The sequence below is a fragment of the Lycorma delicatula genome, chromosome 4 (assembly GCF_047948215.1).
Source record: "Lycorma delicatula isolate Av1 chromosome 4, ASM4794821v1, whole genome shotgun sequence".
Classification (NCBI taxonomy): domain Eukaryota; kingdom Metazoa; phylum Arthropoda; class Insecta; order Hemiptera; family Fulgoridae; genus Lycorma; species Lycorma delicatula.
Window position 1 is genome coordinate 63055983 of NC_134458.1, and position 12340 is coordinate 63068322.

At 29.9% G+C, this 12340-nt stretch overlaps 1 protein-coding gene across 2 annotated transcripts in view; it reads left to right on the forward strand.

The window, feature by feature from the left end:
- The window catches only part of ced-6 (PTB domain-containing adapter protein ced-6), a 97562-nt gene that overhangs the window by 57788 nt on the left and 27434 nt on the right, over positions 1-12340 (forward strand). For both annotated transcript variants that reach the window (XM_075363110.1, XM_075363112.1), the window contains exons 5-6: positions 4555-4745; positions 11634-11766. In XM_075363110.1, coding sequence (XP_075219225.1) covers positions 4555-4745; positions 11634-11766 — 324 coding nt within the window. The remainder of the gene's footprint in view (positions 1-4554; positions 4746-11633; positions 11767-12340) is intronic.

Sequence of the window (12340 nt, forward strand, 5' to 3'; positions counted from 1 at the left end):
AGCAATTTGCTTCACGTGAAAACTAAACTGAATGTTTTCAGTTTGAATAATAGGTACCGTACTAACCATCATAGTCCAAGCTTCAAGATTTATTGCGGCAGCTATATTTTCATTTTAATCATAAATGACTGAAAAATGACAAGTTAATATTTTTGAGCCTGAGTACAAAAATTGGTAGATGTCTGGTGGAGTATACCAGTATCATGGAATTACAGCTTTTGTAGGGATAGTGTTAATATTTTTTAGTATTAAGATCCAGTTAAAGGGGAAAGTTTTATTCATCTTCTGGTTTAAGCCCAAAACCTGTAAAATGAACTGTTTTCTCATGGTTTAAAACAAGCCGAAGTCCTGCAGTTCTGATTTCTGGATTTATATCCTTATAGAATTATTTAAAAAGATGTATAGAAACCATATGAATTAGGTGGTAATAACATAAAATTTATTAAATACATACCATCACGTAGTTTGTCATCTGGATATATTTTATCAACCTTTTAGGAGCACGTTGTACTGACTCATGATATTCTGGAACTTGAACGTGAAGAATAGCACTTGTAATGATAATTGTGGTTTTTAAGCTTCTGTCTCCTTTAATAAGTATTTGTTAGATTTTGCTGTGTGTGTTGTTGTTAATAGTCGCAGAGTACAACAACACACATTTTGTGAATATTTAGATTTAACTTTCATATTATCAGTTATTTATTTTAACAATTTATATATTTCAGCATAGCTTAAATACATTTCTTTCTCTTTTTATTTGGAAAATTTTTTTATACTTTTATTTAATGTTCATTGTAACTTTGTAAAAGTAATTCTTTGGAAATAATAGATTGTTCTTACAACAAAATGAGCATCGGATGCAAATGTTTGCCACGTGATTTAGTTTTTCTGTAATAAAATCACTTTTTATGTAGCATAATAAATTAGAAATGCCTCCAAAACACCAAATACTGAAATATATGCCATACAATTTTACACTGGAAAATTCTACAAAAGTTGCTTGAAAAATAATAGAAAGGTTGTGGCCTGTAATTATTGTTTTTGTAAAGTTATCTAAATTTGTACATTCATGTTTATATTTCTACCATAAATTAATCTTTTCTTATCACATATTACTTTAATTATTATTATTATTATTCTTAATTTTGTAAGTCTTAGAATTATAGAAAATATTACATCTGTTTAAATGAATTTAAATGAATTTTATTACATCTGTTAATTAGTTATTTTAAAAAAATTTTAAGCAAATTAAATTAATTATTGGATAAAAATGCATTACAATATTTGTTCATTATTAAAATTGTTTTAGAGGAATGAAACAGATATTAATGCATTTATAAAAACTACAATTTTTTTAAAAATAAATGTATCATTTTAGTTGTTAACCGTTAGCAATGGTGAGTGATTTTCCAGAATATTCTAGGGTCAGTGACAAAAAGGTTAGTTTGATATTTCACATTATGGAACATCATATCTTCTTATAAAAAAATTTGCATTTTGATTCTTATAATTGATGAAAAAATTGAGTTGTATTCTTAATGTTATAAATTATTACAATTAAAAAGAAAAATATTTAACTGATTAAAATAATTACTTTCAGTTAAAACTTTGATAGGTTTAATAATAATTCATAAAAAATAAAGATTTTATTTGGGTTAAGAGATAATTATGTTATTCGTAGATTCCTTCAGAAAATGGTAGATCTGCTACTCCATAAAAAAAAGAAGGAACTGCCCAATATATACACGCTAGGAAACAGTTGAAACCAAGGTAAAATCTTAATTAGACAGAATCATAAAACAAAAAGAGAAGGGGTCAAAAATCTATAGTAATACATAAAATTAACAAATATATGAAATAATAGTTAAATAAGTAATAGTAAATAATGAAAGTTTAGTAGCTATTTAGAAGACGTTAATTGAAAGATTAAGTGCATATCTGTCCGCATTAAATTCATGTTGAATTCAGTTTTAAAAGAGGAAATAGAATAATTTGCAGACTAAAATAAAATATTAATTTTATAAAAAGCAGATTATTGTTGGTTTTATAAATTTAATTGTCCAGAAGACCTTTAAGTCAACCAGTAAAATAATTTATTGAAAAAGTCTCTTTAATATAGAATAATTGCTATTCATAGCGCTTTAATATAGGACAATTATTCTGAACCCCCTGACTGCATTTAAATATTTTTGTCAAAGGAGAAAATTTTCTTATCGATGTAAGACCTGGTGAGAACTTAATCATCAGACAACCTTAAATGCCTGCTATTTCTACAACATGAAAAATATATTTAAACAAATTAAAGCTTTGAAAGTTGACTGATATCCTGTTATTTTGTTTAATTAAGTACTGCATAATGATGTTTAGTCCTTTATTCTATACCTTGTTTTCTTTTTTTAGTTCAATTTATTTATATTTTTAATTTTTTTAACAATTTTTTAGCAGTCGTGTTTTTTAATTTTTATAATTTTTTTTATTATTTAATACTTTTTAGTGAACATTGTGAAAAATTCACAATTTATAAACTTATAGATTAATGAACTGAATCAAATGAGGAAACTGTAAATATTTCAATTTATTTATTTAATTGCCGTATACCAATCTAAACTTACAGATTTCTCAAGTGGTTGAGACTTTTTATTGTGTGGATCATACAATGTTTTAGGTTCCAAACAACTAATGGCTAAACTCTCCAATTGTCTCATGACTCAGTGCTGCGTAGGCCTGGCCCTTGGCAACAATGTGAGTGCTCAGATGTATAACAGCTCTATCTAGGGTAGTCCCTTATAGTTATTGCACCGTCATATACCAGCAAAATATTGTGGCAGCATATGCCGTTCCACTTTGCCCTGCCACCACCCCCCCAAAAGCATCAAATTCGACAATAGTGGACTTGATCCTCAATTCAATGCCGGCAGCATTACCTCTAATCGTAATGTCATGAAACTGTACAAATACCATTTGTGGGAGCTTGCTGGGCTTAAGCTGGTCTCGGCATAGTGCAGGCCACTTGATTATTCTGAATATATCAGTTAACTTTTGTTCTGGTTTGGTTCCATTGTGATTTTATTATACTAGTAAATACCCCGTTTGAATTTTGAAAATCAGAAGATTGGTTGCAAAGATAAAACAGCATTCTGAATAACTGTGATCCGTTAGATTGAGTGTATCTGATGCATGCTAAAGGTAGCCTTCAACTTGTTTAACAAATAACCTCTTTGAATTTTGAAAATCAGATGATTGTTTGCAAATATATTATAAGAGCACCCCCATTGCACCTCCCAAAACAGCAACCTAGGGATAACCTGTTTGTTACCAGTTGATGTTGATGATTGTTCTAGCTTCACACAAGGTGCTCGTCACTCTTTCCTGGCAAAAATTACTCAGATTGGAGAGAGACACCAATCTGAGTAATTTTTTGTATTGTGCATAGTTTACAACAATTAATTTAGTTTACAATTAAAATGAAACACTCAAGGTCCAAGGTCATATTGTGACCATATATTTCAGTGTCAAATTTTCTGCTCTTCATTGGAGGGGTTCAAAATAGGTCATTCCATTTGAAAAAATTGTGTTAACCTTGAAATAATGGCCAAGGTCATCATGAGGTGTCCCCCTCCAATCTGAGTAACTTTTGTTTAAGTCATTTTTTTGTATTGTCCGTATTTCAAGAGAAAATCACCTGGGGCAATTAAAATGAAACACTCTGTACATACATATTTCTGTAGCCTATGGCACTCCTGGTAATGTAAGATTCCAATGCGGGGTTATACATTTAAATCAATCGTTGAGCTACTATGGTGGAACATACATACGTATACCTGAAATGCATTACACTCCTTTTTTGGTACTCATGTAAGTAGTGATTGAAGGATAATAAGGCCTTTCTCACAGACTTCAGAATCGTGTTGTATAATGTAAAAATTGCTTTTTTGGGGTTAGAATTGTTAATTTACTAAATATTGCTCTATGAAATTCATATTCTCTGGCAGACAGTAATTTGGGAGCTCAATTTTGTGTCCAAGATATATTTCAGATTAGAATCTATCATATACGTAGGCTTGACAAATATTTATTACTGATGACAATCTTAGCAGTTTAGACTCTTGAAAACAGGGTTAATTTTATTGTTGGCTTATTATTTCTTCTATATCATTTGTTGGAGTACTAGTAAGGGTTAGAAGGCTGATATCAGACTGTACTACAGAGTGCTTTCTATATTACAGGTCTCTGTTTAAATATTTTGATAGGAGTTTATTATTGTACTATAAATTTTATTATAAAGTGTGAACTCGTAGGAAAGAATTCTTACTACTATAACAGTTATGTGTGTTAGAAGTAATCTCTGTTAAAAAAGTCAACTTAATTTTCATTAACTTATTTCTTGTTATTAGTAAGTTCATGAGCTTTTCTCCTTTGCATTATATCCATTGATTTTTTAGTTATTTCTTTAACTTGCATCTTAGCAATGTTTATTTTTGTTTACTGTAAGAGTAATTTATATTTTTTTTTATTGTACTTAATATTTGTTGCTAAGAGAGACTTTGTTTACAGAGAATTTTACACCAATATCCTTTACATCGGATATCGTACTGTGCAGATGATAAGGGTGAAAAGAGATTTTTCAGTTTTATCGCCAAAGATTCATCTGAATCAGAACAGCATTCTTGTTTTGTGTTTGTGAGTGACAAACTTGCAGAAGAGATCACCCTCACTATTGGCCAAGCTTTTGATTTAGCTTACAAGTAAGATTGATAAAATGTTTTAGAATAAGTTGATAAATTTTTTTTTTACTTCATGCATAAAACATGCTCACTACAAAATAAGAGGATTTATTAATATTTCAGGTTTCTCTGTGTAAATTAATATTAAATATTTTCTAATTTTGTTTATGAAGTTTGACTTAGAATTTTACAAGCTATATCTTACAGATCATTTGGGTTGTGCTGAATTACATGGATCAGAGATATAAGAGTTTTTGTTGTAGAAAAAGGGAGAGAAATCTCTCCTACTCCTTCTATGGACTGATCAACAAAGTGTAAAAGTTTTAAAGATATTCAGAAAACAGGAATATCAAAAAGACATTAGAATATGAAGATGATGACAGTTATCGGTTAATATTGCAGTCAGACAATCAGACCTCAACTTCTGCCAATATCCAGTTGGAGTGGTAGTTTATGTCTTTCATCCACAAGATTCTGGATTTGACTCTTAGTCCCTTAGTCAAGGTTTGATATTCTTAATGTGTTATAAAATTCACCTGACATGATGAAATTGTAATTGAAAGTCATCCTTTTTTTTAGTTGTAAATAAATAAATATAGGTTTCATTTAGCGATTGATTTCTGAAAGTTTTTGTATGGAAGTAATATTTTTAAATTATTCTTTATTATGAGATCTCTGCTCCATACTACTTCACTTTATTCTTCAAAAATTGGTTTCTGTAAATTTGAAAGTTTTATTCTTCCTAAGATATCTACTAGAATTTGCAACTACTAAGAAGTTTAGTTTTATTTTTTTATGGTGAGTGTTGTTTTTTCAGTTATTGCTCATTTGAATGAATTGTCCAAAAACCTATTTTTGTATATTTGTTTATGCTCATTACAAAAGGGATGACATATCCATCTGATGGCTTGTGAAATGTGATGTAAGATTGTATATATTTTTTTATTCATTAAAAATATTGATTTATCAAAAAGATGGACTTAAAAAAAGGCTAAATGAAATCTCTGAGACAATTGCAGTTGAATGGTACATGTTAAAATGAGATTAAATTCAGATTACAACAATGACTTAAAAATAGATTTTTAGTCCATTTAAAACTGTTGAGGAGTCGTAAATTTACCACATGGCAGTCAACTTGTTAAAATAACATGTTATTGGCGTAGATTGAATACCAAATGCAGTGTGTTGTTGATAATTATAATATGCAGAAACAGTATTGGTATTGGTATACAGCTTTGTTTATTCTTATGAGCTGCATGATTTCTAGAAATGATTATATACATTAAACTACACAAATTTTGAATGAACCAAATTATTGATTCCAACTAGCATTGCTGATTTACAGAGTTCTTGGCAATAATCCTCATAAAAATGAATAACAACAGTAATGCCTCATCATGTGCAATAAATTACATTTTTCAGTTTTAATGCAAAAACTGGAGTGATACTTAGTTAACTGCACTTATAATGAGAGTAAAGTATTTCAATTATCTTTTTTCTGTTGAAATCTAAATGATAATCAGAAATTATTGTTGGTCATATAACCTTAAACAAATTAAGCTGTTTCAGTTTTTAACAAAACTGTAAAATGTATGTCTTAATTTACTCCATTGAAATAAAATTCAAAATTATTGCCTCTTTACACATCAAATCACGCAATGTCCTTTCAGAAGTTAATAGGATTGATCACTGCCATAGCTATAACAAGATTATATCTAGCAAAGGCTTGTCTCTTGTCTTAGTAATATTTTATAATTTTGATTTCTTGTGTTTAATTATAATTGTATTTCTTCTCCCATGAACAAGATTCATCATATTCTAATCTAAAACGATCACTGGAACCAAAAATTGTTTTGATTTTGTTACTATCTACTGACAGAAATTCACACAAAATGAAAATATTTCTTCTTGTCATCCTCCATCTTTTCTTTTTCATATCCTTCATCTTTTTTTAAATAGCATTTTATATTTTTAAAGAACATTAACAAGTTTTTAAAATTAAAAAATATTTTAAACTATTGGTCTCAAAGTCAAATTGCATGGAGGTTCAATGCACAATCAGAAAGCAGCTGATGGACCAGAATTTTTTTTAACAAAATGAGAGTGAATATATATATATATATATTTATATATTTCTTTTTACTCTCATTTTAAACACACACATACACACACACACACACACACACACACACATACACAGGGTGATTCCACATTGCACAGCAGTCTCTCAGGAGATGATTCAATAAGAAAAAAAATTCATTTAAACATTGGTTAGAAAGCAGTTTGTTAGCAAATTTCAGCTTACAAAACATTTAACTCTGCTTTCTGCTCCTTGTGTGAAATTACTGTACTAAAATTTTTGGGGTACAAATTGAGTAGTAAATTTGGTGCTTCTTTATGGTTTTTTAACTAATAAATTGATTAAAAATGTTCTTAGACATCTTTCTCACTTAGGTTTTAAAAAAGGGGTAAAGCACAAAAGGTTTTGTCAGAAAATACACTTTTTTAGGTTTACAATAAAATAATTTTGTTGATTTACCAATAAACGAATAGAAATTTCTAGTTTACTTTGTAAAGAAGTTAATTCTGAGAAAAGTTGTGCTATATCAGTGATGTCAGGGCGCTCATTAACTGCTATTTAGAATGCTGCAAAATCTACTTTTTCTTTTAACTGATATAAATTGCTAGCAATTTCAATAATATGTTCCGCTGTTGTGTGGTTGACAAACTAATATCCTTAAATACAAGGCATATTCATAAATAAAATAAAGGCCATTTGGTCTTTAAAAAAAATTAACTTGTGAGAAAAGATTTTTACTTACAGTTTTACGTTACTACATATCTACTTCACTTTTTCACATAATTGCCATTCACTTCTAAACACTTTTCTTAATGCTGCACCAGTTTCTTTTACCCCTCTGCATAGAAGTTTGCCACCTGGGAATTGAACCAGTTGGCAATGGCAGTCTTGAGTTTTTCTTAGTTTTCAAACCGTTGTCCACCAAGCCACTTTTTCAAATGCAAGAATAAGAAGTAGTCACTAGATGCAAGGTCAGGACTATATGAAGGGTGGTCAAAAAGTTCCCAACAAAAATCTTGAATCTTCTTCATGGTTAAGGCAGTGGTGTGAGGACACGAATTATTGTAAAGGAGGATTACGCTGGATGACATTTTTCTGCGTCATCGATTTTGGATCGCACATCTCAGTTTGGTGAGTGTTTTGCAGTACACATCAGCTATACTTGTTGATCCACGTTCCATGAAATCAATCAAAATGAGGCCCTTTTTGTCCCAAAAAAATTGTAGCCAACATTTTTTGACTTGAATACGGAGATTGCTTAAACTTTTTCAGTTTTGGGGAACTTGAATGTCGCCACTGCATTGACTGTTGTTTCAATTCTGCATTGGTGTAGGATATCCGCCTCTCGTTGCCCGTAACAGTGTGGGAAAACAAATCATCTCCTTCTTGTTGATAGCGGTCCAAAAATGCTCGTCCACTGCACATTCTTTCCTCTTTGTGTGTCTGAGAATTTTCGGTACCCACCTTGCTTACAATTTGTGATATCTGAGCTTTTCTGTGACAATTGTGTAGGTAGAGGTGCATCTAACATTCAGAAATTCATCAGATAGACCACTAATTTTCAATCTCCAATCACTTTGCAATTTTCATTTCACTTGTTCAACAATATCGTTGGTCTGAATACTGGGCCTGCCTGCCACTCCCCTCTTCATCATGCACATTTGTGCAGACATTTTTAAAGTCTCAATAACATTGTCTAACCTTTCATTCACTCATTGCTGTAGATCCATACACTAGGCACAACTCCAGATCAATTTCAGTTATTGAAGATCCTTTTGCATGCAAAAATCGAATCACAGCAAGCACTTCACAACTGGCGGGACTGTTGCGGAGATTGCAATCTGCAATTACTGGCAAGCAAACAACTACTGAATCAAAAAAACTGTAGTGGCTTCTTAAATAGCCGATAGATGGCCCTGCATGCATGAAACTGTGTTTAGACCCGCTAATATTTAAATATAAGCCAACAGCCCGTACTTTATGAATATGCCTTGTAATTGTTGTTTGTCAGGACAAAGAAGTTCAGCAGGCTTTATAGTACAATCTTTAGGTAATTCACAATCAGTAAATGGTTTTGATTGTTTTGCAATGATGTGCACAGAAGCAAAGCTTGTGTGAACTGTTGCTTTACTAAACATTTTGTTATAAGTAAGATTTTAGAAACTGTTACTTCTCTTCTTTTAATTTGCCTTCCAATATTTCAAATTTTTCTCTACGATTCATTTTACAATGGTGATATAAATTGTATTCTTTTGGAACTGATGTTCTCTTGTTAAAAATAAAACACAAGATTTTTTCATACACCATAAAAGTACATAATTTCCCATTCATTTTGAAAAACACGTCTTTCTTTGTTTAGTATTGTTTTAGCTTTTGTTAAGGCCATGGCTTACAGTTTAATCTCTAAATTAAAATCGCCTATAATTTTATTTACAACTTTAATTTAAAGAGATGAATTTTCATATGTAGGCAACACTCAAAATTTACACATAATTCTGGAACAATAGGTATTGATAATATGTAGAGCTCACAATAAGCACAAATAAACAGGTTTTATAAGCTGTACGTTAGATTGTATCCAGCTAATCAACTTGTGACTGACTCAAGAAAGATATATATATCAGAAGTACCAGCTCAAGTGAAAAAATCAGAAACACCAAAATACTGAAATTCCACAGACTATATTTAGGGTGGCAAACTACATCTACTGATTGTACTGATTTGGGAAGTTCTCCTACCTGATGTCAATCACATAGCCTGGCATACAAGCGTACGGTGACAATCCCCCAACCTATTCATTCTCACTCTTTTTCAGTTTTATCACTGGATGTTCAGTTTTAAAAGTGTTGTCTTTTTTTAATTTATCCACTGGGTTTCTTTTTGTGCTTAAACAAAACTGCTTTTTTTGTTGGAGTATGCACCTTCAGTATCCTCTATAATTTTAATCTTTATCCCCTCGGTCATTTTGCATCACTGAGAGCACAAGCATGGTAAATTGGAGAATCTTCAGAAATTGTACATCACCAAATCAAATCAAACGATCAACTGATCCTTGAACATTTTACTTAGAATTGCCATGTTGTGTCTGTCAGTGTCTGCCGTAGCGTCATTTTTGTATAAACCAATTATTGCGTAGGTTATGCTGTTCAATTACCAGCTCTATCACTCTGCAGTAACATCAACTAAATGTCATTTATATTTTCAAAAAAATAGTTGCTGATGATCCCACCTAAACTGATGTTGATGGTACACTAAACAGTAACTTTCTCTTAATTTACTGGTCATTCATGGTAATAGCTTGGGTTTATGTTTGGCCATAAATAGAAATTATAACTCATTAACAAATCCCTGAAACATGAAAATTAACTTTATCTGACATCAGTAATGTACCAAGTAGGAATAGAATTTTTGATAATAATTAAGCAATTTATTTAATTTATCATTACCGATCAGTTGTTTACAATTTGTACTTTGTAGGGATGAAAAGTAAGATCTAAATAAAGGATTTGGCTAAGACTGTAGTCTAATAAAATTAATAATGTTTGTGAGTGTCCTGTTGCTGAATGAGTTGATTTTTATATTTATCTAGCTTTTAAACAGTATTGTTCTCAGGAGTGTTAACAGTTTCACTGTTTCAGTCCTCTTTAAATCTAAATAATTCCTCTTCCTTATTGTTAGCATACTTTTTGGAGAGGAGCTGGTCCTTTGCCTTGATCACTTAACTGTTGTTAAAATAATTAGTGATACAGCATTAAAAACATTTACCCTGAATTCTTCTTAGATAACTAGTGTTTCCAACCTTTAAGGCGATTTCATGTGCTTTATCTGCTACACACACACATACACACACTTTTTTTTCCAAATGTAATAATATATACAAAATAAGTTTCTTAATCCTTATTTATCTAGTTTTTCAGTATTATAGTGTAAAAAAGATTTTATATGGTAAGTGTTGATAAGATATGAGTTAAGTTTATAGTTAATAAATTTGGTTATACACTCTGTAGATCGATTTCACTTTAACCCATTTTGAAATGGGACCCATAACATTCTGTAAATTAAAAACTTGTTATTTTCTATTTTATTTTAAAAATGATAGAGACGATCAAGCTGTAGCAATACCGTAAACTATAAATTGATGGACCTAAGATTATATTTTTTTTAGCCCCTTGATCTCTGCAATCAAGCAAATAGAGCCAAACATTTTTATATGTATAATTGGCAGATTTAATGTGGTATTTAGTTATGTTTGTTAAAATTACTGAGTTACAAAATATTTTATTGACAGTTTTAAACAGTATCATGATCTACTTAATTAAAGTTTGAAGGTAAAATGCATTATGTTCTGTTAACCTATAATCTCATTTTTTTTATTGGTTATAATTCCAATATTTAAAGGTAAAATAGTCTGTATAAACTTTATGAAAGTTGTTTAATTTTTGAAGCATTGGTAATACAGAAATATAAAAATAATATTAAATATCTCATATTTAACAACATATAAAAATATCTCAATTCTTTGCTTCTCTGTGTTACATACAGTGAGTTTTATTTTGTAAGTAAACAGTAAATTAAGTAAATACCTAAATTTATGAAATTATTATGTAAGGTAAATGTAATATATGTCATAGAATAAGAACACTGAGTAAGCTATTCAATTATTTTATTTAACTATCTTCTCAGGTTGCAACCTCATGTAAATAATGACTTGCTTGGTTTTTTAAATTTATTATTATTATTAATATTAATTTATACCATGTTAGTAAATATTGTTTTTTATAAAGTCAGGTGAAATTGGTGTTAACATATTTTATTATTATTATTTTAAGGCGGTTCCTTGAAACAGCTGGCAAGGATTTAGAAGTTCAGCGGAGATTAATTTTATTGCAACATCGTGTCAAGCAGCTGGAGACAGAAAATTCAGTATTGAAACAACGCTTGTCAGATATTTTATCTGGAGTGGTATGTTTAATTTTGTTACTAAATATTCTTGTTTGTATAACTAAACAGTTTTTTTTTTTCTATTTCACCTGTATAAATCGTTTGCTGCTGAGAGTTTGAATTCTAGGTTTTGGTCATTCATATTCTTATTAGTTATCAGCATTATGCTTTTAGGTTACTTTTTCTTTCTTCAAAACATTTAAGGTTTCTATTTTTAAGTTATTTTTTATATTTACGTAAAAACTAACAATGTAAAGTTTATTTTTGATTGTTACCTTTGAGCACATTTTACATGAAAAAGTTGGAAAGAGTATATAGAAAATGTTATTAGTTAGAAATTAAATTCAACGAATTAAGGTTGCAGAACATTTATTCACATTTTTTAAAGGTACTTCGTTTTAGTAATTTATCTTCTACTGACTTGAGCTGTGTCTGGAAATATTCTTTCTTTTTTTTTTTGTGTTACCTTCTAAATAACTTTCATCTGCAACAAGATTCTAAAAGTATCAGGTGCAGCAGAAATTCCTATTTGATCCTTCTTCACTGCTCTCTAATTCTGCACTTAATACCATAAAGCGAATTTGTACTCTGTTCT